We start from the raw sequence: 27,561 nt of genomic DNA on the forward strand, positions 1-27,561 counted from the left end.
ACGACATTTCCATTTTTCCCCACCCCCACGACGTTTTGGGGCACCAGCCTGAGGACCTAAGTGTACCCAGAATCCTCCCTCCCTTTTATCGGTGAAGTTCAGTCTTCAGAGGGGTTCCTTGAGCCTCTTGGCCACCCAAAGCTATCAATCATGAGTCTGAGAATGCCAGAGACCATCCCTGGCCAAACTTTTTAGCTTAGAGGAGAAACACAGAAGGAGAGGAGGGACTGTCTGAGGCTTCACAGCGCAGTGTTCCGCACAGCTAGATTGCTGGACTTGGAGCTTACAGCCCTTAACCTTTCTGTAAAGTGGGGGCAAATGGATCCATGAGATAACGGAAGCAAAAGTGCTTTGTAAACTGTAAAGCTCTGGAGAGAGTAAGGGGTCTTTTGTTTATAACTGACAGTGCAAGGCAATAGCTGCCCAGGGCCAGCCCACTGGCACAGCCCAAGAGCTGGGAGAGGTCAGATTTAGAAGCTACCACTCAGTGATAGAGGATTAGGAAATAAAAGAAACAAAATCTCACTCTTTTACCAAGGACCTGCCAACATGGGCCACGTTTGCACCAAAACCGTGAAGAAGGCGGCCCGGGTCATCAGTGAGAAATAATACAAGTTCCTGGGCAACGAATTCTGCACCAACAAGGGTGTGTGCAAGGAGATGGCCATTATTCCCAGCAAGAAGCTTCGCAAGGAGAAAGCAGGCTATGTCACACATCTGATGAAGCAGTTTCAGAGAGGCCCAGTGAGAAGTGTCTCCATTAAGCTGCAGGAAGAGAGAGAGAGGAGAGAGAATTATGTGCCTGAGGTCTCAGCCCTGGATCAGGAGATCATTGAAGTAGATCCTGACACTAAGGAAATGCTGAAGCTCTTGAACTTTGGCAATCTGTCCAACCTGCAGGTCACTCAGCCCACAGTTGGGATGAATTTCAAAACACCATGGAGCCAGTTGACTCTGCTGTGCTGTAATATTTTCACCCTAAACCTTGGGACCAAAAATAAGAAAAAAAAGAAAGAAACAAAGACTCAGACTTTTTTTTGCAGATGGTATGATTATTTATATAGAAAACCCAAGAGATTCCATAGGCATGTTGTCAGAGCTATTAAGAGAGATCAGCAAGGTTGCTGGACAAAGATAAACATCCAAATACAAATAAAATACAAAATTCAGCAGTGTTTCTATACACAAGCAATAATTTATTAGAAACTGTAATATCTTTTTAAAAAGAAATCATTCACAATAAAATTAAAATTGTACAGAACCCAGAAAAAAATTAGAAAAGATATTTGTGAAGAAACACTATAGGCTATAAAACCATAAAAACTATAGGCTAAAAAAAGAATAAATTGAGAGACGGAGAGATGTATTAAGTTTAGGGATGAGAAGCCTCAATGTCACTAAGACAGTTCTCTCCATAAAAATATGTCGATTCAAGGCAAGTCCGCTGAATATTCCAACAGGATATTTCAAAGAGCTAGGCAAACTGATTCTAAAATTCATATGGGAGAGCAGAGGACCAAGAAGAGACTAGACAATTCTGAAACAAAGACTTATTTGAAAGCGATAGTAATTAAAACAATGTGGTATTGGTGCTGGGCTAGACAAAGAGATCAATAGAATAGAGTGCCCAGAAACAGATCCAAGCATATGTGGGAATGTGATTTATGATGGCAGTGGCATTGCAACTTAGTGAGAGAGAATAGGCAACTCAATAAAAAGTGTTGTGACAGTTGACTTTTCATCCATAAATATTAATTCCAGATGGATTAAAGACCTAAAAGTGAGAAACAAAACTTTAAAATAATTAGAAGAAAATGTAGGAGATCTCAGGGTAGGAAAAAATTTCTTAGATGAGAGACACAACTCACAAAAGATTGATTTCATTACATTAACAACAACAACAAAAGCTTTCTTCTATGAAAATGACATTATAAACAAAGTTAAAAGACAAGCAACAGCCTAGGTGATAATATCGGCAGCACATAAAGCAGATAAAAAGTTAGTATCCAGGATATATAAAGACCTCCTACAAATCAATAAAGCAAGCACAGAACTTTTGAGTGCCACCCCAAATGGCAGTCTTTCCCTTATTCCTTGCTAACAGAATCCTGATTCAAAAGTCAGGGGTCTAGGCTTTGGGTGAGCCTGGGCCTTCCCCATCCCCATCAGGTGAACAGTGATTGGTCTAAATAGAGCATGATAATACAGTTCCTCTGGTCAACGATTAGTTTAGGTGTGGACATGTATGCAGTTCTGTCCACTGAGACCAGAAGGAAGAGCTCCTGTGGGCCTCTAGGAAAAAGGACACTGAGGGCTTCCCTGGTGGCGCAGTGGTTAAGAATCTGCCTGCCAATGCAGGGGACACGGGTTCGAGCCCTGGTCTGGGAAGATCCCACATGCCGCAGAGCAACTGGGCCCGTGAGCCACAACTACCGAGCCTGCGCGTCTAGAGCCTGTGCTCCGCAACAAGAGAAGCTGCGATAGTGAGAGGCCCGCGCACCGCGATGAAGAGTGGCCCCCGCTTGTCCCAACTAGAGAAAGCCCTCGCACAGAAGCGAAGACCCAACACAGCCAAAAATAAATACATTAATTAATTAATTAATTAAAAAAAAAAAAGACACTGAGAAGAAAGCATCCACTTTCTTCTGCCTCTGGACATTGTTGTCTGCATGAGACACCCGGAGCTGAGGCAGCCATCATAGACCATGGGGGGGCCAGTCTGGGAAGCAAACCAACATGAGGAGGAGGGTCTTATAGAAAGATGGAAAGAACCTCTTCCTTGATGTCACAATTGAGCCTCTAAATGAACCAAACCTAGGACTCCTTGTTATGTGAGATAATAAAATTCCCTTTTTTGCTTAAACCACTTCTAGTTGGGCTTTCTGTAACTTGTATCAACAGCTGCACTGGAGAGCAAAGGATGTGGACGTAAGCAATTTGCCTGGAGGAAACCCAGATGGCCAATAAGCATGATAAGATGCTCTACCTCAGAGGCAGGGAATGCAGATTCAAATGAGATACCACTTCACACCCATCAGATTGGCAAAAATAGAAAGTCTAACAAGAGCAGATGTTGGCAAGGATGTGGTCAGATAGGACATCTTGTACAAATGCTGATGGCAAAAGCATAAACTGGCTTAGAGAGCAGCTTGGCAGTACTAGTCTAGGTGACAGTGTGCCTGCAACCCTGGCTTCCTGCTCCGAGCTGTACACTCCAGAGATGGGTTCAGACAAGCACAGGGGTGTTCACCGCAGCCCTGCTTATAACAGCAAAACATAGAAACAACTCAAAGGCCCATCAGTAGAGGAACTGATAAATAAGTTGTGGCTTATTCATATGATGAAATAGTAAACAGAAGTTAATATGAATGAACCAAAGCCACATGTACTGATGTGGCTGCATCGTGGAAAACACCTCAAGTGAAAAAAAGACACAAAATGATACACACAGCATGATGGTCGCTGTATACGTTTTAATAATACAGAAAGCATTACCATATGCTGCTTTATGAATACTTAAATGTGTAGGGAAAATATGAAATTATGGGCTAGACTTAAAAGGTAAGGAAATTCTGACATATGTTACAACGTGGGTGAATCTTGAGGACATTATGCTATTTGAAATAAGCCAGTCACAAAAGGACAAATACGGTATGATTCCATTTATATGCTGTACCTAGAGTAGTCAAATTCATAGAGACCGGAAGTAGAATGGTGGTTGCCAGGGGCTCGGGGGTGGGGCCTGGGGAGTTATTGTTTAGTGGGCAGAGAGTTTCAGTTTGGGAAGATGAAAAAGTTCTGGAGATGGATAATGGTGATGGTTGCATAACAATGCAAGTGTACTTAATGCCAATGAACTGTACACTTAAAATGGTTAAAATAGTAAATTTTATGTTATGTATATCTGACAATTAAAAATGGTAATTTAAGAATTATGGGCTAGGGACTTCCCTGGAGGCGCAGTGGTTAAGAATCCGCCTGCCAATGCAGGGGACACGGGTTTGAGCCCTGGTCCAGGAAGATCCCACATGCCGCGGAGCAACTAAGCCCGCGTGCCACAACTACTGAAGCCTGCGCGCCTAGAACCGGTGCTCTGCAACAAGAGAAGCCATCGCAATGAGAAGCCGGTGCATCGCAATGAGAAGCCCGCACACCGCAATGGTAGCCCCTGCTCGCCACAACTAGAGAAAGCCCGCGTGCAGCAACGAAGACCCAACGCAGCCAAAATATTAATTAATTAACTAGTTAATTAATTTTAAAAATTATGGGCTATAAAGGATGCATTCCAAATTTGTGAGAGTGGGTAGGGTGGGCAACAGGACTGGGGAGAAAGAGAAAGGGGATTGAACCTGTGCCCCCTGCATTGGGAGTGTGGAGTCTTAACCACTGGACCACCAGGGAAGTCTCTGATAGCATTTATAAATTCTGTTTGTCACGTGATTCTCTGAACTTTTCTTTTTTTTTGGCCCCTACCAGGGATCAAACCTGAGCCCATGGCAGTGATAACACCAAGTCCTAACCACTGGACTGCCATGGAATTCCCTGAACTTTTCTTATTTATTTATTTATTTTTTTAAAGCACATAGCTCAATGCCTGGCACACAGAAATCACTGAATAAATCTTAACCACTTTTCTTTTTTTTTTTTTAATTAATTAATTTATTTATTTATGGCTGTGTTGGGTCTTCGTTTCTGTGCGAGGGCTTTCTCTAGTTGGGGCAAGCGGGGGCCACTCTTCATTGCGGTGCGCGGGCCTCTCACTATCGCAGCTTCTCTTGTTGCGGAGCACAGGCTCTAGACGCGCAGGCTCAGTAGTTGTGGCTCACGGGCCCAGTTGCTCTGTGGCATGTGGGATCTTCCCAGACCAGGGCTCGAACCCGTGTCCCCTGCATTGGCAGGCAGATTCTCAACCACTGCGCCACCAGGGAAGCCCTGAACTTTCTTATTTTTAAAGAAACTTTTCAAACTAAAAGTAAAAAAGTAAGTGTAAATTCTTTTTCTTTTTTTTTTCTCTCAGAAAGAAGAGTTCTCTAAAGTAGAACTGCCCTGAAGTGGCAAGATTTGTCACCCAACCCTCACCCTCAAGGCCACCTGAAGTGCAAAGGATTGAGTGTGGAGCCTGAAAGCTGGCTTTGCAGACAGTACCTAGGCCAGGCGAATGCAGTCTGGCCGAGCCCGGTGGAACCAGTTGGGAGGGGAGCTGGCAGGGCCAGGATTCGCTCTCCTTTGACCCTGGGCAGGTGAGGCAAAGGCTGGTGGGAAGGTGACTCTGAGAGCCAGTCTCTTCCCCAGGCATCCACTGCAGATCCAGAGAGCAGATGAAAAATAGAAACTAACATCAAAACACAGGAATGTGTAATAATAGCAGTTGGAGCAGGCAGGAGAGAGTTCTTTGAATCTGCTGATGACAAAATAATATTGCTCAGTCTTTCCAGTTATTTTTTTTTCTTTGACCTCCCTGCATATCTCTGGAGCTCCGACGGCTATGGCTGTCTGCTTTGCAAAATACATATTTACAGACCCTCTAAGCCTAGCTAAATATAGGCTTTCTTTTAAAGCAACTGATGATTTGGAGAAATCTTTCCTCTGTCCTAACCCTTCCCTGCTCCCAACACACACAAACACACACACACACACACACACACACACACCCTGACTCTTCCTTCTTGGTCTCCCTCCTGAATCTCCAAGAGGTATCTGAACTTTCCAAATGATACTAGAATGAAGCGTGGAGGGTGAATGAAAGAAAGGGGGGCAGAGCAGAGGGACCCAGGCAAGCCAGTCTCCCAGCTGTGGGAGGACCCCAAGGGGCACTCTTTCTGCATGGGCACTGGGGGACTTGAGACACTAAGAGGCAAGAATGAAAAACACTTTGGGAGGTAGAGAAGGAAGGTCACCTTCACTCCAGGGATGATCCCAAAAGCTGTGGAGGAGCTGCAGGCAGGGGGTGCTTATATTTCAGAATTTCATATAATAGACCTTAAAAGGAAACGAGAGGCCCTATAGTCCAATGAAGACACATGTGGAGATGCAAATACCGATGCCCACTTTCAGTCATACCTCCCCACGCATGTACACGTGTGCACACACACCCATACATGTTCAGATATACATGTAATCAATAACAGCCAACACACCAAACTCCTACTTTGTGCCAGGAGCTGTTCTAAATGTATTTAATTCTCACAACACTATGAGGTTGGTCTATTATCTCCATTTTACACATGAAGAAATTTGTCGAAGTCCCTTAACTGGGCAGCGGCAGGTTGGAGATTCTAAAAAAGATGGTCTGGCTGCAAAGCCCATGTTCTGCTCTGTTCCAGAATTGGGAACAACCAGGATCGCCTATGCTCAGGAGACACACTCAGACATTCAAATTTGAGCAAGTTGAGGAAATTGGGTCTTAGGGAGTGGAAACGACTAGCCCAAGGTCACTCAGCAAATGGGTGGAGCTAGGGCTCAGTTCAGACCTTGTGAACCCTGGTCTCTTTCCTCCAAAACTGGTAAGTCACTTCCCACTTCAAGTCTCAGCCTTCCTCATTCCCCCTGGGAAGGGGTCAGCCAAGGGCCGCTAAAGGCCCTTCAACACTGACATCCCGGATTTGAGCTCTCCTGTATATAAAACACGTACACATAGGCAAGCCTTTCCAGCATCCTTGGATTAGCCCAAGTCCCTGGCAGAGGAGGACAGATGAAGGAGAGTGATTGGGGCAGGGGCCACTGGTTCACTACAAAACGACCAAAGAGGGAGGTCTAGGCCAGTCTTTGCTCAGATGACCCTAGCCACAGAAACACCACTTTCCGAGGCTGAGTCTCAAGGCCCCAGGGCTGGGAAGAGAAGGCAGCCTTGGCACCCAGCCTGGATGTGAGCCCAGGGTGCTAAGAGCTTGGGATTTATCGAAAATCAGGTCTCTCCTTGCCTTCATCACCTTCATCACCTGTCTTTGTACTTAACACCTGGTGTTTAAAACTATCAAGCCTCAAAGAACAGTCTCAGAGGGCCCCCATCAGATTTGAGGGTAGGTGGGAAAACAGGGAGGGGCTTTATCTGGAGAATAAAGATTACCTCTCCCTATAGAAGCCTCCAGGCTTTTTAGCAAGAACTGGGAAAGGCACACACCCTATTTTCTGTGTTCCATCCACTTTCACCTCAGTTTACCCTTTCAGAGCACAGAGAGGCTAAGGGATTTGTCCAGCGTCACACAGCTAGTAAATGGTGGAGCCAGGATTTGAACTCTGGCAGCCTGGCTCCTGGGCCAGCTTTGGGAACCACTCTATTCCACGTCAGAGGTAAGGAAGGAACTTCCATTCAAAGACCATCAGGCAACTCCACAAAGGAAAAAGGAGAGAGAAAGAATGGCTAAATTACCCAATTACTGGAAGATAAGTAAGGATCTGAGGATCACAGCCTGAGGAATGAAAATTAGGTTCAAACCTTTCAGTTTGGGCGTAACCCTCCCCAAAGTCACCGCCCTCCTCACCCTTGCCCTCCTCACCCTCCCTGCAGGTGTGATTACTGCCTCAGGCAGGCAGGGACCGGGTGGAGAAGATAACAGCCATTCCCCACTCCTCTCACAGGCTAGCCGGCCTGGCGCCTGACCCCAGGGAAGGAGTGAGATGCTAAAGCACTCATTGCTCCATAAGAGCTTCTTCGGGAATACTGGCAGGGGGTGTCGCCCAGGAAATAATGATCCCACTCCTTAGCCTCAGTCCTCTGAGCGCTGGGCTGGCTCCAACTGTCCTGCATCTCAAAGTACTTAAAAGGGTTTCACTCTTGGAAGTCTCAGGACAAGGGGGACACAAGCATCCCAATTCTAGTCCACTCCAAGCTGCTGCTGGAGATGTTGGGGGTCGGGGTGGGGAGCGTCCACTGGGCCTGACTTGGTTCCCAGCTCCTCCTCCCATCCTTTAGAAGCTGGCTTCCCCACCTGGCCAGAAGCATGGGCACAGACCCCTTGGGCTGGGACCAGTTAGAATGACTCACCAAAGGGTGTGGGAGATTCTGGGCGGAACACCCAGGGGCCTGTGCCCTCCCCCAATCCACACAAGAGCTTCTGAGGACACTGCCCAAACCCCCAACTAGGTGAGACTTTTGTCTCAACCAACTTCCATAGTGAGGTTGAGTGGGGGCGGGGGCGGGGGCGGGGGGGGCATTGTGGGTGGGGAGGTTCAAGTCCCAGACTTGAGCTTGGAAACCCAAGTCCCAAAGCTCCTGCTCAGAACCCAAATCTTCCCTCTCCGTTAGCCTCAGGATTGCCAGCCTCAAGATCCAGTCCTGTGGTTCCTGGCCCCTCCCTGTCCCAATATTCAGGGTTCCCAGGCGGCTTCCCACACCCCATCCCCCACGCTCTTTTGCACGTGCTAACCAGTTTATATCCCACAGAACCCACACACATCCCAACAGTGGAGAGGTGAGAGGATTCCTTTCGACAGCCCTTCTAGGCAAGGGCAGCGGGTAGTGGGAGATTGGGGAGAAGAGGAAGAGGATGGAAGGGAAGAGGGCGGGGGAGGAGGCAGAGGCTGCAGGAAGGCCTGAGATGCAGGAAGCAGCTGGGAGTGGGGGGAGGCTTTGTGCCTGAGTTGTTCTCTGGGTCCTAGGGTCCACAATGTTCATCATTTTCTGAGATCTGTGGAGTGAAGCCGTGCATCCGGATCTGTCATGGTCTAGGGGGTGGACCTTCACTCCCAGGCCCTGGCATCTGGGGAAGGGTAGAGGGCAACCCCAGGCCCCTTGTTGTGTATGTGGGGGTTGGGGAAAGCATCAAAACAGCTGCCCAGGACAGGGAACATATAGGTCACTGCCACCCTTCCCCCTCCCTCCCTACACACACTAGCACACAGTGGCCAGAATCCTTTAGATTAGAGATACAAGCTAGAGCTCTCACTGGTGAAACTTTGGCCCCAGGCCTCCAGAATTCCTCCTCCAAAACTCCTTCTTCCTGTTTGAGAGTCAGGAGTGCTCTAGTAAGGCCATGAAGACAGGCATACCACCCCTTCTTTTCCAGCCTGGGTGCAGTGCAGGCAGGTGACAGGACACGCTCTTCAGAATTCCAGAGGGCAAAAGCCAGCTTCAGACTGCCACCTGGGTGATGAGGACCATCTCCTTTCTCTCTTCCCCTTCCTCCTCCACCATAAGGCCAGCAACACTGAGCCAAGGTTTCACGCCTTAAAGGGTGCAAAATGTTCCCTATGGGAAATTGTTAAAATGCAGATTCCAGGGCAATCTGAATTTTTAAAATTTTCAAAGTGAACTATACTAGGGAGCTCCAAGGACCTTGAAAGAAACGATCCTTTGCCCCTCCCCACTATTCTCCCTGCACACCTCGGGTAGAGGAGGGCCACACTGAGACCACAGTGGTTGGATTGCCAACCCCCAATATTTAGTGGGAGTGCGGTTATGTGGGTTGTGAAAAGCCACAGTCAGAGGTTGGGATGGAAGGGTTGAAGTGGACAAGCCAGCGTCTGGGGTCAGTGGAAGGCTGTGGCGAGGCACGGGCAGGGGAGGGGAATACAATCGCGTGGAGGGGAAGGGGAGGGCTCACAGGCTCCGGCCCCGGAAATCCGATCCCTTTAGGACCCAGAGGTGCCAGTCCCCAGCGGCGGCTGCGAGAAGGGCAGCCGCTCGGTCTCCGGCAGCCGCCGCTCGGGCAGAGCCAGAGAAAGACCGAGGCTCGGGGCGCGGGGGGGAGGGAGGGAGGGAGGGTAGTGCAGCGGCGGAGCGGCCCGGGCCGGCCGAGCAGCCATGGGCGCCCTGGTGCCGGGCCCCCCAAGAGTCAAGGCCCCCGGCCGGGGTTGGGGGTGCCGAGGCTACCAGCCCCGCTGACACCGCCTCGGACGATGTGAGCCGGCGCCTCCGCTGCTGCTTCGCGGTCAGGGCTCACAGTCCCACCGGCCCCGGCCGCCGCTTTTCTAATTTGGGTGGGGGCGACCGTTCCAGGCCGCTCGGTCTTTGGTACAGGGGCTGGCTGTCTTTGGCAGCTTGATTGGGGGAGGCGACCCACACAGGGCTCTCGGAGATTTTTTTTCCTTTTTTTTTTTTTTTTTTTTTTAAAGCGAGGTTAACTGTTTTGGGCAGCTTGGTTTTGGGGGGGAGGCTAAAAAAGGCCTTTCGGGGTTCCTTTTCTCTGGGGGAGGGGGCGGTGGTCCCGACTTGGCCAGCCGCCTTTTGGAAGGGGGGAGCGGGAAGCGTGGGGATGAGAACCCGGCTCCCCCCACTATGATGAAGACGGAGCCGCGGGGGCCCGGGGGTCCCCTCCGGAGCGCTTCCCCGCACCGCAGCGCCTACGAGGCGGGCATCCAGGCTCTGAAGCCGCCCGACGCGCCCGGGCCAGACGAGGCACCTAAGGCGGCCCACCACAAGAAATATGGCTCCAATGTCCACCGCATCAAAAGTATGTTCCTGCAGATGGGCACGACGGCGGGCGCGCCGGGCGAGACGGGCGGCGGCGCGGGCCCCACTGAGGCCTTGCGGGCGCCCGAGCGCGGCGTGCGCCTGTCGCTGCCGCGGGCCAGCAGCCTAAACGAGAACGTGGACCATAGTGCCCTGCTGAAGCTGGGCACCAGCGTGTCGGAGCGCGTGAGCCGCTTTGACTCCAAGCCCGCGCCCTCCGCGCAGCCCGCGCCGCCGCCGCACCCGCCGTCCCGGCTGCAGGAGACGCGGAAGCTGTTCGAACGGAGCGTCCCGGCGGCCGCGGGCGGCGACAAGGAGGCCGCGGCGCGGCGGCTGCTGAGGCAGGAGCGCGCCGGCCTGCAGGACCGGAAGCTGGACGTCGTGGTGCGCTTCAACGGCAGCACCGAGGCGCTGGACAAGCTGGACGCCGACGCCGTGTCGCCGACGGTCAGTCAGCTCAGCGCCGTCTTTGAGAAGGCCGACTCGAGGACCGGCCTCCACCGCGGGCCGGGGCTGCCCAGGGCCGCGGCCGGCGGGGCGCCCCAGGTCAACTCAAAGCTGGTTAGCAAGCGGTCCCGGGTGTTTCAGCCGCCCCCGCCGCTGCCCGCCCCGTCGGGGGATGCCCCAGCCGAGAAGGAGCGCGGCTCCGGAGGGCAGCAGCCCCCGCAGCACCGAGTGGCCCCCGCCCGGCCGCCCCCCAAGCCTCGGGAGGTGCGCAAGATTAAGCCGGTGGAGGTGGAGGAGAGCGGGGAGTCGGAGGCCGAGGCGGCGCCCGCGGAGGTGATCCAGGCAGAGGTGACGGTCCACGCGGCCCTGGAGAATGGCAGCGCCTTGGCAACCACCGCCAGCCCCGCACCCGAGGAGCAGAAGGCCCAGGCGGCCCCCGAGGAGGAGGCGGCGACCGTGGCGGCGCCTGAGAGAGGGGTGGGCAATGGCCGGGCCCCGGACGTGGCCCCCGAGGAGGTGGACGAGTCCAAGAAGGAGGATTTCTCGGAGGCGGACTTGGTGGACGTGAGCGCCTACAGTGGGCTGGGGGAGGACTCTGGGGGCAGTGCCCTGGAGGAGGACGACGAAGAAGACGAGGAGGAGGGTGAGCCCCCCTACGAGCCCGAGTCGGGGTGCGTGGAGATCCCGGGGCTTTCGGAAGAAGAGGACCCGGCCCCGAGCCGGAAGATCCATTTCAGCACGGCGCCCATCCAAGTAAGTGAACCCCCCTCCCTGCCCCCGCGCCGCCCCTGCCACGTGCACGCAGTCGCCCCCGCCTCGCCAGCCAGCCGGGTTTGGCAGGCTGAGTCAAGCCCTGTCACCCAGCCCCCTTCCCAGAAGTTACCACCCTAAGGGGGGCGTGGGGGACTTCCAGCTGTTTGTCAGAGGGAGAAGATTTTTAGGCCTGAGCCGGGGTGGCCTGCTCTGACCTGCCCTCAGGTTCCTGTGCCCGCTGCCCCGCCCAGCCCTGGGGCGCACCTGCCCTGCCCTGCGCGGGTCCTGGCACACCTGCTTTCCCTTCCTTTCCCAGACCTTCGTCCTCCAGAGGCTGCCAGAAGCGTGGGCTTGGGTGGTGGGAAGGTGTGTCTGTGTATGTGTGTGTGCGTGTGTATCTGTGTCCTCAGGAGAGCCTCCCCACTTTGGTCCTTACTCCACTCTGGGCTGGAGGGGCCTGGGGAGCTTAGGAACACCCCTGCTTTCCCCCTGCACCAGAGCTGCATAGGGGGATGGAGGAGCCGGGGAACCTCCCAAAAGGAAGGTGCAGTGGCCTGCAGCCCTTCCTCCAAAATGTCTGTGGCCCTCACCCCAACTTTACAGAACTGAAAGAGGGAAGCGGTCTGTGAGGTTGAGCTGAGCTGGGGCCATGTGACTCGGGCCCTGTTCCCTGGGGTCTGTGCTGGGCCAGCTCCCGAGGTGGGGGTACAGGGTTCCACAGGGAGCAGGCACTTTCTGTGGTTTTTGAGGAGGCTAGGCCTTCTGAAGGGTATGGAGAAGAAGGGAGGGGGTGATGCTGGGAAACCCCCTGGTGCTTGGCAGCATTTGCTCCTGCATTTGCTCTTGGCCTTGGCAGGACCCAAGCGCTCTTGCCTCATTCTCTGGGTGCCCTGAAAGAAGGATGGGAACTGCCTCTTTTTTGGGGACTCAGCTGCGCACACACACACACACACCCACTATTGGTGATTGGTTTGTGGGTTGTGCCAGTGCCCTGAGATCCTCAGGAGAATATTGATGGTGAGATCCCTGGGAGAATTAAGACCCACAGCCCTCCTACTACCACAGCCTTTCTTACTACCCTCCATTCTCGGCTGGCACATTCAGCCTAAAGGCTCTTTCTCACCACGCCAGGCTCAGCTGTGCCCAACTCCAAGTCTACTTCATGGGGGTGTCCAGGCCAAGGAAAGTCCAGCCTTTACCCCTCACCAGTCAAACCCTCATCTGTTTGATTGAAGTTTCCATAACTACTCCTGGACACTGAAGCTGCCCAAGTTTCCTCTCACCTGCCCCAGCATCTTAACCTCTGTTCCTCTCCCACCTCCCCCACAGGGGGCCTGAAAAGTACTACTCCCCGCCTGGGCCAGCCCCTTCCCCCAGGCTGTGACCTCACAAGCCCTTTCCCCTCCCCTCTCCTCTTCTGAAGGTGCTGGCATCCTGGAGGGAGAGAAGTGAAGATTATGGGGTGTTTCTTGGGACACTGAGGACAGAGGTGGGGACCACTGAGGCGGTCAGGACCTCCCCCACCACCACCACCGGCAGTTCCCTGAGCTGTCTGATCCCCTCAGGTGGAGTTTGGTCTTTCAGTCCTGGGCCTCTGACTGTCTATATTTGACACCTTACCCTGATTTTTGGGTAAAAAATAGCACATGATTTGGAACAGTGCTCTCTGACTCCCTGGTGACTGTTGCTCGCCTGTGTGTGGGAGCCTGTGGTGTGTGGTGCGGCCTTTGCGTGTCTGACTTCTGACCTTACTGGGAATTTCCTCCTCCCCCCCCAGTTTTTCCCTCTCATTGCCGCGCCCCCTGCATTGATACTGAGTCCAGGTTTGTGCCCCTTGGATGACCCAGTTGTTGCCTTTATGGAGGCTTCTGCTAAGGACAGAGAGCTCAATTCCAGATTGTCACCTGGAGAGGGGGGACTGGGTCCAGGGCCCTGAGATAGGCTGGGCACATGGTGGTGGGCAGTGGTGAGTGGTGGTCTGGACCTCTGAGCCTGAGGCCTGGGTTTCCTGCAGGGGGCAGGATTTGATAGGCTGAGAAAAGAGGGGAGGGCAAAGCCCAGGACAGGCTGTGAGGGTGTTATGGAGGTCACTCTGTGTGTGTGTGTGTGTGTGTGTGATTGCGTGTGCTTAAGCAATGGGGGGGGGGCGGGTTTTGTTGACCCAGGCCACCACATAGACTGAGGGATGAAGGGACCATCTCTGCTGGAGTAGAGGGTGAGGGTCAAAGGGACTCGGATACAAAAGGGGGCCAAAGCCAGTTTGCTGGGTCTAGGCACACACCAGCCCCTGTCCCAGGGTCTGGGGCATATGTGCAAAGGGGACAAAGTCTCAGTGACCCACCCGCCAGTCTCATCCCGCCCTGGGCAGCGGACCTGGCATCTTGCACTATGTGTGGATGAGGTAGCCCGTCCCTCCCAGGAGCTTGGGGCTGCTGGCCAGATGTCAGGGGGGCAGTCCGACTACTGCACAATCGACAAGGAGCTTTTAAGGGTTTGCGCTCAACTTTCTCTGATGCTGTGAAGTTGAGGACAGTGAGTTAAGTGACCACATAGACTCCTCCAGCTAGGAGCCCCCTTGTGGGAGTGGTGGGGCTTTGGGGGGGGTGACACCAAACCAAGGCTGGGACACAAGAGTGCCGCTGCCGGCCTGGGTGCCCGTGGAGCCTGCTCCTGGAGGAGTGGGGCCCTGGCAGGGGCCTTGGGGGAGACGGTGCCCCACTCCCGCTGCTCAGGCCTCAGGCCCAGCCATCTGATAGAGCTGCTGCCACCCTTTGTCGCCCCCGCTTGGCTCCAAGTGGTGCCAGCCTGTCGCTGCAGGCAGTGAAGCAAGAACACGTCATGGTACCCCAAATGGTGCTCATTAACCTCCCACCAGGGGCACCCTGCCTGGGCCCAGAATTAGGTACTCCTGCAGAGCCCTTGTCCTACCTTCTCTGTTCTTTGGAGGAGGGTCAGGCTGGGGAATTTCCCTTTCTGCTGAGAGACAGCAGAGGGGTACAGGGGACAATAAGGCCGGGTTCGCTGTGGACAGTGTCAGAGGCTGCCACCTTCTTGCTCTCCTTGCTTTCTGCAGGGCACTGGGCCCAGGACCTCTGCCCAGGCCTCCTAGTGCCCTGGGAATAAGGGGCGTACCTCAGAGAGCTGAGGTTCTAGAGGGAGACTGAGGCCTGGCTGTGCAGGCAAGGCCATAGGGGCTCCTCTGGCCTGCCCTTTCTCCATGGGGGTAGAGGAGGTCCTTCCTGCCTCCCTCCTCCACCCTGGCCTCCACTTCAGGTTCAGATCAGCTGGGTCCTGGGTGCCCCTCTGCCTCTTTCTACCCCTCTCTCTCCTCCCTTCCCCCTCCCTGCGTCTCCACTCCCGCCCCGCCCCCCCCAAATCTGGCATCCTCCAGCATCTACTTCACTCTTTCTCCTCTTCTCCTCAACCTGTTCCTTCCTCTTTCCTGCCGTCTGTGTCCGTGTCCACCCTCACCTCTGTCTGGGACAGGGGCTGTCTGTCGATCTCTCTCTGACCTGGGGACCTGGGTTCCTGAGTGCGACAGTTTCTCCGGCATTGACCTTCCTTTCCTACTCCAGTTGGCCACGCTCATGTGGTCGGAGCTGCAGGGGAGTAATGGTGTGGATGGGGCAAGGCTGGGTCCCTTTCTCTCTTGCCCCACAGTTCCAGAACTAGAAGGGCCCCCACTCTGAGCTGGGCTCACTGTGGGCTGGGGGAGGCCTCATCTCGGGGGAGATGTCTGGGGGTGGGAGAGGCCTGTGGCAGGAGGGCAGCGCAGTGGGTGGCGCAGCCTGCCCTTTGGGCCTCCTCTCACCGGTTTAGCGCTTGCCCTCCTGGGGGCTCCTCTGACAGGCGGCCTCCTCCCCAGGTGTTCAGCACCTACTCCAACGAGGACTACGATCGTCGCAACGAGGACGTGGATCCCATGGCAGCCTCTGCTGAGTACGAGCTGGAGAAGCGGGTGGAGAGGTTGGAGCTGTTCCCTGTGGAGCTGGAGAAGGGTGAGCCAGGCCTCCTGGGCCTCCTCCCTCGTGCCAGCTTCTGCCCTGGACCCTCAGGCGCTTCCACAGAGACGTTCTGCTTCTGCCTCTAACTGGGCCTCTGTCAGTGCCCCACAGCCCCACAGGCTCAGCCCAGCCCAAGCTCCTACCACCACCACCCCTGTCATGCTGCACTATGTGCTCCTGAAGTCATCAGGCCCCCCGGGAGCACTGTGGGCTGGGTCCTGGGCTGTGTGGGCCAAGCCATGATGGGAGAGCGACGGTGGAGGTGGGGGGCAGGCATGGGTGGAATGGTCACATCTAACTACGTCCTTATGTACAGTGAGGGGGCCGGGAAAAGAAGGGAGGGGCCGCTATACGTGTGGGAGAGAGGAGAGACCTGGTGGATTCGGAGCGTGGGGGAAGAAGGGTGTGCAAACAAGGCCTTGTAGACCACTTTTTTCTAAGATGGACCGGAAGTCTTGCAAGGCCTGGGAAAGGTATTCTAGAGAGACCACACCAGGCTGTGCTGTGGGGTAAAGGGTTATAAGTGGATGGAGAGGGGCCACTGTGGTGTGGACAAGATGATGGCCATGCAGGAAGTGGATGAACTTGAGAGATTCTTGGAAGGTGGGATTGGCAAGATTCGGTGGTTACTTGGCTTCCACAGAGGCTACGAGGGGGCGGGAGGAATCCAGGTGGCTCCCAGGCCCCATGAAGGAGTGGCAGACAGGAAAAGCCTGTTTGTGGGGGAAGATCATGAGTTTGGATGTCAGAAGCCCGTTAGACAGGCGGGGGCAGCTGTGGAGAGAGGAGTGGGTCTAGAGGGAGACAAAAGCAGGAGGTCTTGAGTTATAAAGGCTGTGAGCAGGGATGAGACTGCTTAGGGAGGGGGAAGATCATCCCCATCGTGGCTCCCTCACTGGTCCTGTGGCCACCACACACCTGCGTCTGCATACAGATAGTACCCCTCAGCACGCCCTGCTGCCCGTCTGTTCTTTGGATGGGGCAGAGGGCAGGCAGTGACCCAAGAGCATCCTAGTTGGCTTGGCAGAGAAGAGGTGGACAGAACCATGTCCCTTCCCCAGATGTGGGACATCCCCACATGGAGACTGCTTCTTGAGGTGAGGCCATACCTCAGTGTGAGGGTAGGGGATGGGGAGTCTCTCACTCTGTCCCCTGCAAGCCCCAGGCTGGAGCTCCTCACCCCACCCCGCTTCCTGCTTCTCATCACCCTCTGCTTCACAGATTCCGAGGGCCTGGGCATCAGCATCATTGGCATGGGGGCCGGGGCAGACATGGGCCTGGAGAAGCTGGGCATCTTTGTTAAGACTGTGACTGAAGGCGGTGCGGCCCATCGGGACGGCAGGTACCGCCTCCCCTTCCCTGATCAGCCATTATCTATGGGGCGGGCCACTGGGGGGGGGGGGCCACTACCTGTGTGGGGCCCAGACGTTCGTGGAGCACGACTGTGCCAGGTGCTGGTCCAGGCCCTGGGGGTACAGTGAACAGGACAGGCGGAGCGCTCGCCCTCATGGCACTTGCATGCTAGGAGGCTATGTGTAGGTGTTGTGTGTCCTGGTTTTGAGTGTGTGTTGGGCCATGGTGAGGAGAGCACGGGTGTGGAGGCTCTGCCCTAGTAGAGTACCTGTGAGCTTTTTTTTCGTTTAGCAAACACTGAGTCTCTGACACTGTTGTAGGGCTAGTGCCAGGCGCTGGGGAGTCAGTGATGAGGCCTTGCCCTCAGGAAGCATGTAGTGTAGTGAGGCAGATGGATGAATAGTGGATACACAGAAAATGGTGAAACAGAGAAAAATACAGGGTGCCACTAAAGCCTAAAACAGGAGGGCTTGACCTCTCTGGGTATCAGGGAAGTCTTCCTGGAGGAAGTGATGTTGGAGTTGAGACCCGAAGCATGAGCAAGAGTTAGCTAGGCTGAGGGAGTGGGGCATGTAAGGCATTCCAGGCAGGGCACTGAAAGCAGGCAGGTATGGCTGGAGCTAGAGACCACAAGGGATCAGGTGTGTGGTGAGGCTGGAAGAGCCAGTGGGGGCATGCCAGGGAGGAGGCTGCTTCTTGCCTGTGTGCCTGTGTTTGGCCTCTGAGGCTGGAGGGTGTGAGTTCTGTGGGTCAGAGGGCTCAGGAAGACCCCCTGGAGTTATGGGCAGCCCAGTGACCCCCCTGGAGCCTCCCTACTGTGTGTGGATTGCAGAGGGGGAGTGGGAACAGCTGTAGGGCACCCCTGGGTTATTGTAAATTAAAGGTTGATATCAGGTGTACCTTGTGGTACCTCTAAGCGCAGACCCCTCCACGTGACAGAAGTGAGTGGGTGTCCTTGTGAGGACTGGGGTCATGATGCTGGAGGTGGGGTTGCCTCATTCAGGGAACTTCTGTCTGCTGCAGCCCAGGTGGCATGGCGGGCTGGGGTTGGGGGGTCAGAGAAAAGGAAGGAAGGCCATCTCTGCTCTTTCACTCATCCCCTCATTTGAACTTTCCAGAGCCTTTCCTATGGTCTCTTGTTGGCCGGGTGGGGAGTGTGTGTGCACGTGAGAGTGTCCCCACATGGGGCGCGTTGGTGTGAGCTGTTTACAGTAGGCGGTCTCCTCCATTTCTGTGTGGGAGCCCTGCGAGGAGGCCTGGCACTCTCGGGGGAGGTGGGAGTGGAGGAAGGAGGTGGCTGAGGGTCCCTCCCACGCTTTCATCCCCCTCGGCGGCCAGTCTGGACCACCCCCATCTCTCTCCTTGTGTGGAGAACAAGGGCTTCCAGCACCACAGCTGGAGTGTGTTGGGGGCTGTGCACCTGTATGGGGGCAGGGGGTGACCCTGTGGGACTGTGTGTGAACACAGGTCTCAGGCATTTGGAGGAAATCTGCGGGCTCAGGTCTGCACGGAAATGGATGTTCAAGAGGGCTGTGTGTTACGTGTGTGCTGTAGGCCCTTGCTGGTGTGCATGGCTGTGATGAGCTCTATGGATGTCACACTGGTCTGCCGAGTGTGGTGGAGGAGGGGAAATAGCTTGTGATTGTCATGGCAAGTGTGCTTGCCACCATTCCTGGTCCTGGATGCCTGTGTCTGGTGTGCTTGCCTGGGTCTCACTGCCCATGGGCCTGGCTGATACCTGGTCCTCTGGCCTCATGCATCTTATGCAGGTAGACAAAGTACCAGGTCACTGTGGGGACTGAGCCTCGAGTTACTGATGGGAGGGGGACCATGTCTACCCCAGCTCCACAGTTTGCCTCGTGACCCCCCCCTAACCAGTGTCACCTCCCTTAGGATCCAGGTGAATGATCTCCTGGTGGAAGTGGATGGAACAAGTCTGGTGGGAGTGACCCAGAGCTTTGCAGCCTCCGTGCTCCGGAACACCAAGGGCCGTGTGCGGTGAGGCCCGGGAGGGTGGGGGCGGTGGGCAGCGGGAGCAGGCAGGAGGCTCAGCCCTCATCTGGCCACTTTGCCCAGCTGCCCACGCCTAGTTAAGACTCTGGGTGGCCCAACTTACAGAGAAGCTTTCACCACCTCCCTGCCAGAAGGGACTGCTGTGTGCATATCCCGTGCCCTGTCTGCCTTCACCTCTCTAGCCCCCGACTGCTGCTAGCCACCAGCACTCAGGCTTCAAGGCCCGTTGTCCACCATGCCTCCAAACTGGCCTCTTGGGCTTATTCTCCTTTCTCCCTGCCTGTCCTGACTCATTCATTGAAGATCCAAGACATGCAGGGAGAGTGCCATCCAAATTGCAGTTCATCCCTCCCTCCCCTCTAGCCTGGTGATTCCTATGAAGACTCTCCTCCCTGGGTCTGTCAATTAAAGGGGTTGGGTTAGAAGCTCCCTAGGTTCCTCTCTGGCATAACATTCAAGGACCACCCCCTGCTCCCTCCAAGAGGGCCACTGCCCCCAGGAAAGGGTAGTAGAGAAACAGGATGTGGGTGGCCACGGAGAGGAGGGGCTGGTGCCTGGAAGTTCCACTATTTCCTCTCCATCCTAATCTCTAGTTGCCATCATCCCGCCCCTTCCTGAAGCTCAGGGCCTGGGAGTGCACACAAGACACCCGTCTACAGCCCCAGGGTCAGCTTCGCCAATCCCCTGCCTCGTTTTTTCCCATGTGGGAAGAGCTCCTACGCTGGCACCTCCCGAACTCCTGTCCCCTGCAGCCTAGCCTGAAGTTTGGCTGACATCTCCCCTCCCCACAAACTGGCCAGAAGAGCTAGTGGGCCTCTGCTTCTCCTGGGAAGGAAACCCAATAAGGGCCCCCTGCTCCCCCATTCATTATTAACACTCTGCAGTCTCTGGACTCAGTTCTCTCATTTCACCTCCCTGGGAGGACCTGGATGTGGAGGGGAATACCAGCGGGGAGGATGGTGGCATTTTCCAGCCAAGGACAGAGACAAAGGGAACGATGCTGGTGCCTCTGCAGATTTATGATTGGCCGGGAGCGGCCGGGTGAGCAGAGTGAGGTGGCCCAGCTAATTCAGCAGACCCTGGAACAGGAGCGATGGCAGCGGGAGATGATGGAGCAGAGATACGCCCAGTACGGGGAGGATGACGAGGAGGTAGGGACTCCGCCTGGCTGGCAGCGTCATCGCCCCCTGGTGGCTTGATGGAGTATTATAGCCGTCCTCTGCCTCTGCCACTTTCCAGGCCTTGTGAAGAACCCCAGAGCAACGCTCCTATCCTGGGGGAGCCCCCAATCTGAGGGAGGCGATGCAGACCTTTCCCTTAAAGAACCTCTAGTCTGATGGAAGAGTCACACCCTCTGTCTTCAGAAAGCCTTCCTGGTCCTACAAGAAAAACGTAGTTCCCTCTAAGAGCCCCCACTCTGAGGGGACCTAGTCTGAGGAAGGAGACAGTTCCAGACCTCAGGGGACCTGCTGTGTGAGGGGGAAAGCAGAGGCTGTTTCTTCAGGGCTCTCAGCCTTACAGGGGAATTACCCCTGTCTTCTGGGGACTCTCCAGGCTGTTGGGGGTAGACACAAACCATGCCCCTGGGTGGCCCCCAGTCTGATGAGGGCGGCGTGAACCACACCCCTGGGTGGCCCCCAATCTGACATGGGCAGACTGCTGCTGGCCTAGGCCCCAGTCCTCAGGGCTGAGGGAGGTTGTGGTGGGCAGGGTGCACAGCGCCTGTCTCCCTTCGCAGACAGGAGAATACGCCACTGACGAGGATGAGGAGCTGAGCCCCACGTTTCCGGGTGGCGAGATGGCCATCGAGGTGTTCGAGCTGGCGGAGAACGAGGATGCCTTGTCCCCTGTGGACATGGAGCCTGAGAAGCTGGTGCACAAGTTCAAGGAGGTGGGCAGAGGGGTCCCCGGGCTGGTGGGAGGCAAGGGCAGGCTGGTATCCAGCCCCGCAGTGCTGCCTGCCCCAGCCCGAGCTGAGCGTCTGCGCCCCTGCCCCCACAGCTCCAGATCAAGCATGCTGTGACTGAGGCAGAGATCCAGCAGCTGAAAAGAAAGGTAAGAGCGGCGGGGAGTGGGGGCGGGGCGCTGATGGAACGAACGACCCCTCCACCCTCACACTGCACACGCCGGCCCTTGCCCCCCACCCACAGGTGCGTGCAGAACCAGCCGCTCTGAGGTGAGGGAGGGTAGCGTTAAGAGCGCAAGCTCTGGACCCATCTCTCCACCACTCACTTGCTGCTCTGGGTCTCATTCTCCTCACCTATAAAATGGGTTGATAACAGTGCCAACACCGTCGGATCACTGTGAGGATAAAATAGGATAATACGCGTAAAGTCCTTAGTACAGTGTCTGACACATAATAGGTGCTCAATAAAAAGTTGCGCTATTAGCCGTCAGCACGCTAACAGCTGAACGTGGATGTCTTCACGTTCACACAGTCCCACACGTGTCCTCTACATACAAGCCCAGCGGTAAATGTAAACCATCCAGAGACCCGTGCACCAGCCCCGAACCCAGGCACATGGTACCCACAGACTCACTCACCCAGACACCTAGAGACACCCACTCTGCTCAGACACAACACGGGGACAACGGACCCATGCTTCACATGGCAATACCTCTGTGTCTGTCTGCTGTGTTTGTCCGCTGTGAGACACAAGAAGAGTGTCACAGGACGTGCGCATTCTCACAGAGATGCTGATGCTACCAGATGGTGCACACACGTGACATCTACAAACACACATATGTGCTATGTACAGACACCCACACAAGCACACGGGGTGCCAACACCCTCACAGGCATAGATGCACAGACTTCTGATACACAGTCTGTACTGGGTCCCTGCTGGGCCAGGACATTAGGAGTCCCAATTCCCTGGGGCTTCCAGTGTGGCAGGGAGAGGCAGGGGCACATAGGGACTGTGCACACATGGTGCTCCCAGGTACACACATGTGCACTCCCATATGTGGGCTTAGACCAGCACCCCTGGAGAGAGGAGAGTGTGAAGCTGAGCCCCGGGGGAGGGCAGGGTTTAGATGACTGAGGCAGCGGAAGGGCATTCCTGGCAGGGAGACCAGCGTGAGCTTGGAGGCTGGCTTTGGAAGGAGGCCCACAGGCTGTGGCAGCTGTTCCTGTGGGGGAGAAGTGGGAGACAGCTGGACTGCCAGGGTGGGCTACGCTTGCAGTGTCCTGACACCCCGCTAAGGGCTCCAGCTTTGATTGTTTGGCCATATGGGACCATGAGGGGGAAGGTCACTGCCGACAAAGTGGGAGGCATGAGGGTGAGCAGAACTTGGAGGCCGGCGAACCAGTTAGAGGCCCGGGTGATGTCCTGGCAGGGATGGGCAGGGCTGCCCAGGGCACAGGCAGAGGGAATGGATAGGAAGGGCGGATTTGAGTTGCATTTTCTAGGGTGAGGTGACAGGCCATGTTCCTGGGTAGATGCAGAGCATGAAGGGGAGGAACTACTGGGTGCCTTCTAGGTGCTCAGCACCATCTAGTACCTGTGATGGGCAAAAGCAGATTTGATCCTTGCCCTTGTGCGGCTTAGAGTCTGCGCACCGACACTGGTATCATAGAAGCTGACACGGGCTCTAGAGGAGAGGACAGGGCCGCTGAGCTCCTAGAGCCGGCAGAGCCTGACGCAGCCGGGCTGTGTGTGGGCCGTGCTGTCAGAGGGGAGTCACGGGAGACTTCTTGGGAAGTGATGCACTAAGCAGAGGGCCTAAGGGTGAGCTAGTGGGAAATGACGAGGCGGTGGGAGGGTAGGTGTGGGCATTCCAGGCACAGGGAACGGCAAGGCAAAGGCCCTGCAGCAAGAGGGAATGTGGCAGGTCTGAGAATGTGCAGGAAGGCCCGTGTGGCTGGGACACAGAGGGCAAGGGGTGTTTGCAGCCAACGAGGTTGGAGGGGCAGGCAGTGGGGCTTGAAGCTGAGCGCTGGGGTGGCAGTGAGATGATGGCACCTTTGGATGGAGGTGGGCTAGTCAGAAAAGGAGGAATAGGTTTGTGTGGGTGGGGGCAGGGTGCCTCTGAGGAGCTGGGAGTGAATTTGGGCTGGAGATGCGGGGCTCAGTACACAGAGGTGGTGAAGGAGGTGAGTAGAGAGAGAACAGAGTCCCCAGGACTGGGCTGTGGGCACTGGGAGGTCTGCACTGGGGTGGCCAGGGAGCTGGGAGAGGAGCCAGGACTGTTTAGGAAGCCACAGAAGCCAGGGCTGCAGAGAGGGGATAGAGTGCAATGGTGACCCTCACCTGCCCTGTTCCTTTACCTCTACCATCTCACTGCAGCCTCTGTGAGCTTGGCAAGGAAGGAATCACTCCTGCTTTACAGACGGGAGGACTAAGGCTTAAGACAGAAGTGGCCTTACCCCAAGTCACTGAGCTAATCAGCGACGATCCTGGGCCTCCGGCCTTCTAGGAGTGTGGCACGTGTCAGGGCCGCTGGCTGGGAAGGCTGAGGTTGTGGTCCCACCTCCTCCCTCTCCAGCTTTCGGTTCTCAGACTCAGCCAAGGAGAGTCAGTAGTTGGGGGGCAGTGGCTCCATATCTGCAGGAATCATCCAAAGACTCTGGCCCCCACCAACCCAGGGCTGCTCCTTCCTCTCAGCTGCAGAGCCTGGAGCAGGAGAAGGGGAGGTGGCGGCTGGAGAAGGCCCAGCTGGAGCAGAGTGTGGAGGAGAACAAGGAGCGCATGGAAAAACTGGAGGGCTACTGGGGCGAGGCCCAGAGCCTGTGCCAGGCTGTGGACGAGCACCTGCGGGAGACGCAGGCCCAGTACCAGGCCCTGGAGCGCAAGTACAGCAAGGCCAAGCGCCTCATCAAGGACTACCAGCAGAAGTACGTGGCTGGGGGCTGGGAGTCCTGGGCCTAGGGAGGACTGAGCGGCCTGTGGTGGCGTTCCCTCCCCACCCCAGCGAAGGAGGGAGGCAAGGAGCACAGAAGTTACAGGGCCCTGTGGTGGGGATGCCTGGGTTTGTAATGACTGGGCGCCAGAGCCAACAAGCCAGGCCCCAGAGGCTTTGGGAAGAGCTGGGACCTCCCGACCTGAGAACAAGGAGCAGGCAGAAGCTGCCAGGTGGAGCCAAGGACAGGGCTGAGGACCCTGAGACTCTCTGGATAGAAGCTAGACCAGACACCCTTACCCACTGTCTGTCTCGCACTGGTACCCAGGGAGATTGAGTTCCTGAAAAAGGAGACGGCACAGCGCCGGGTTCTAGAGGAGTCAGAGCTGGCGAGGAAGGAAGAGATGGACAAGCTCCTGGACAAGGTAGGCCCAGGGGTGCCCTAGGGGCAGGCAGGAGCAGCAGGTCAGCCCGCCTCTGGAGCCCAGCCTGTGGATCCTGGAGGGAGAGAGAGGCATCATGCTGCTGGCTGGGAGCTCAGGGTCATGTCTCCTTCAGGGGGGCCCATGCCCAGTGCCCAGGCCTGACTCCCTCTCCCCTTTGTTTTTCAGATCTCGGAACTGGAAGGAAACCTGCAAACACTGAGGAATTCCAATTCTACTTAACAGGAATCATTCCTTGACCGGACAATAATTAATCCCCTCCCATTGTCCTCCCTCCCCTGTCCTCAATACTTCACCCCGCTCCCTACCAGCCTGGGGACAGGTGCCCCGACTCCCCCACCCCTCCACCCCACCTCCCCCAGCTTCAGGGACCAGAGGGCCCATATTACAGGCCCCCTTAAGGTGGCCCGGGCAGACAGGTGGCTGGAAGGATGGCCTCCTTCTAGCCTTTGGGGCTGAGGCACAGAGGCCATGGGATGCCATGGGCTGGCCTGGGTGGTGGATGGACACGAGGACCTGCAGACCAAACTGCCAGACTTTACAACCTCCAGCCTTTGTCTCTGGACTGGAAAGGGGCTGGGGGCTCTCCCAGCATCTCACCACCTGGAGGCTGCTCCCTGCTCACGGGGCTCCTAGGTGGCCCCTGGGCCTCTTGACTCGAGAGTCTACCTTCTTGACCCTTCCCTGCTCCCCTGTCATCGTGCTGTTCTGTTGCATTCTGACCCTCCTGCTAGGAGGGGTTGCCTCTACACCTCTCCTCCCATCCCTGTCTGCCCTCCCAGGAGGGGCAGAGTCTACCCAGAGCCTGGAGGCTGGGCCTGGCCCTGCACTGATTTCTCATGTATCCTTCGTGAAAAGGGGAGAGTCCAAGACACCTGATGTCCAGCTCCCCCTTTTCTCGGGGCAGGAGCCCTCAATTTCTCCTTGTGCCTCCCCTCCCCCAGGTGCCAAATAGCCATAACCTCTTCCTGGAACTGTTCTGCGGCCTCTATGGGGACCAGGTTTCCTGGCCAACCCTGGGAGTGAGAGGGAGGAGAGGAGGTCAGCTTAGGGGGCCTGGTTTTAGGCAAGGGGAACATTTGTCACTGGAGAGCCAGGCCCTGTCCTGCCCTATGCAGGGCCACACCTGGAAGCCTTGTACTAACACTGCAGAGATTCAGCCTCACCCCACCCACACCCACAGTTTTCCAATGTTTTGACTGGAGGGCAAAATTTTACTACTTTTCATCTTTTTGGAGACCAGGGCTGCCCTGCTGGCAGCCTGCTTTCTAAGTGAAATCGACTCCGTTTCCCCACTTTAACCCCAAATTGGGGCTTGGACCAAGGGAGGTGAGACCCCCACCCCAGGTCCCCTCCCCTTTCAGATTACATCTCTCATTTTGCCTCTTCCTCATGCCCCTGCCTCAGCCTGGGTTTTTGTTCTTTTTTTAAAAAACAACCCTTGTTCCATCCATTTTGGCTTTTCCTCGTCCCCTGTAAATAGACCATGCCATCGATCAGTATTTCTCAGCACCCACTTCCTGCCCCCAGACGTGCGCCTACCCCCGAAGGAGCTGGCTGTCTCAGTGCCTGGGCCCATGCACTTCACCTCCTCGGCCTCAGCAGATGGAGGGGGCGGGGCTGGGTGGGCGGGGCTGCGGGGGGTGCTTCTGGTTTCTCCGGCCGGGGCCCTCTCTGTCCCGCCTTCCACAGGACTGCGTCTCTGTATATAATATATATATGTATGTATTGTTCCCGGTTTTGTACGGACCATGCCCTCTGTCAGGTCGTCCCCATAAAAGCAGCCCCCAGAGCCTTGCTGCCTGGTTTCTTGATTTGCAGGAGGGGGTGGGGGGCAGAGATGCCTGTCTGAGCCCAGTGGTCTCCCGCTAGTGCTGCCTCTGACCCTGAGGATCTTTGTACTGAGAACCCTTGTTCCCGCAAACTCCGTCTGCCACCATCCCCCCCCCCAATCCCTTCGGGGCAGGGCTGGGGTTTCTAGAGCTTTCCTTAGGCTCATCGCTTTCCTCTTTTTCAAGGTCTCTGATGGAATTCAAAGGATGGGTTAGATATAGTAAGGTGAACCCTGAGTCCCTCCCCTGAGAAGTCTAACCTGATGGGGATACCCAGCCCCTAGTTTTCTGGAGGTGCAGCTGGGGGTGGGAGATGATATGTCAGAGCAATTTTGTCCCCAGGGTTCTAGAGAATCTCTCTGGCAGTAGCCAGAGAGGCCTCAAGTAGTCCTAGACCTCTGCTCTGTGCCAGCAGGTCTGGTTGCTAACTCACCAGTTCTAATACCTATGGGTCTGGGAGTCCAGATGCCAGGGTTCCAGGGACAAACTTTAGTGAAATCCCAGACAGAGATGAGAGCAGGGGGCAGTGGGGCCTCTCCTTGCTCTGGGAGCTGTGTGCTATGTGTGAGAAAAAAGTACAAGACACTTGTGTTCAGTGGCCTGGCCACCAAGAGGATTCTCACAGTCCCCTTTGCCCTCAAGAATGGAAGTCCCAACATTAGGGCCCTTCAAAGTCACCTTGGTGGGTCCCTGACAAACCCGAGATGAGTGGCCTCCACCAGAACTCCCAGTGGCAGTCAGCTCCTGTGGTGGCCACTCCCTTCTGGATGGCTCTGTCACCCAAGTCTCCTTCACGTCAAGCCAAATTCTGGCTTCCCATAGCTTCATTCCAAAAATCCTAGTTCTACACCTCAGGGCCATATATAACCAGTCCAGTTCTGCCACCCACCTAAGAATCACCTGGCAACCTGGAGATGGTGGCCATGCCTCTCTAGGCATTTTCTCTTACAAGTGGATCTTCCTTGGAACACTGCTGGGAAGACAAATCCAGGTGGCTGAATCCCAGGATCAGAAACCACCAAACCACAAGGTCACAGGTCATATCTCCAGAGTTACAGGTGACTTGGGCCCTGCTCAGGCAACCTGGCCAAGAAGTCCCAAGGAGGACTTCCCTGGTGGCACAGTGGTTGAGAATCCAACTGCCAATGCAGGGGACACGGGTTCGAGCCCTGGTCCGGGAAGATCCCACGTGCGGCGAAACAACTAAGCCCATGAGCCACAACTACTGAGCCTGTGCCCTAGAGCCCATGAGCCACAACTGCTGAGCCCGCGTGTTACAACTACTGAGGCCTGTGAGCCTAGAGCCTGTGCTCCACAACAAGAGAAGCCACCGTGATGAGAAACCCGCGCACTGCAACGAAGAGTAGCCCCCACTCGCCACAACTAGAGAAAGCCCGCATGCAGCAACAAAGACCCAACGCGGACAAAAATTTAAAAAAAAAAAAAAAAAAAAAAAAATGTCCCAAGGAGTGAAGTGGCTGGACC

At 55.6% G+C, this 27,561-nt stretch overlaps 2 protein-coding genes across 3 annotated transcripts; both read left to right on the forward strand.

Moving 5' to 3' along the window:
- Nucleotides 1–549: 549 nt before the first annotated feature.
- Nucleotides 550–9,983, forward strand: LOC118886689. Its single transcript, XM_036836758.1, is given in 2 exon segments — nt 550–1,046; nt 9,575–9,983. Coding segments are annotated over 2 exon segments (906 nt in total).
- PPP1R9B (protein phosphatase 1 regulatory subunit 9B) lies at nt 9,704–26,042 on the forward strand. 2 transcript variants are annotated; one of them, XM_036837050.1, is made up of 10 exons: nt 10,217–11,590; nt 15,456–15,588; nt 16,816–16,936; nt 18,841–18,945; nt 19,976–20,111; nt 20,699–20,851; nt 20,962–21,015; nt 23,567–23,796; nt 24,130–24,226; nt 24,413–26,042. In XM_036837050.1, the coding sequence occupies exons 1-10, from the start codon at nt 10,217–10,219 to the stop codon at nt 24,464–24,466; spliced, it is 2,457 nt and encodes an 818-aa protein (XP_036692945.1). In that variant the 3' UTR covers nt 24,467–26,042. The 2 variants fall into 2 exon arrangements, with proteins under 2 accessions (XP_036692946.1, XP_036692945.1); XM_036837051.1 differs by lacking the exon at nt 24,130–24,226 and having other exon boundaries at nt 9,704–11,590.
- The last annotated feature ends 1,519 nt before the right edge of the window (nt 26,043–27,561 follow it).

This window comes from Balaenoptera musculus, chromosome 20, assembly GCF_009873245.2.
Source record: "Balaenoptera musculus isolate JJ_BM4_2016_0621 chromosome 20, mBalMus1.pri.v3, whole genome shotgun sequence".
In the NCBI taxonomy this organism is placed as follows: domain Eukaryota; kingdom Metazoa; phylum Chordata; class Mammalia; order Artiodactyla; family Balaenopteridae; genus Balaenoptera; species Balaenoptera musculus.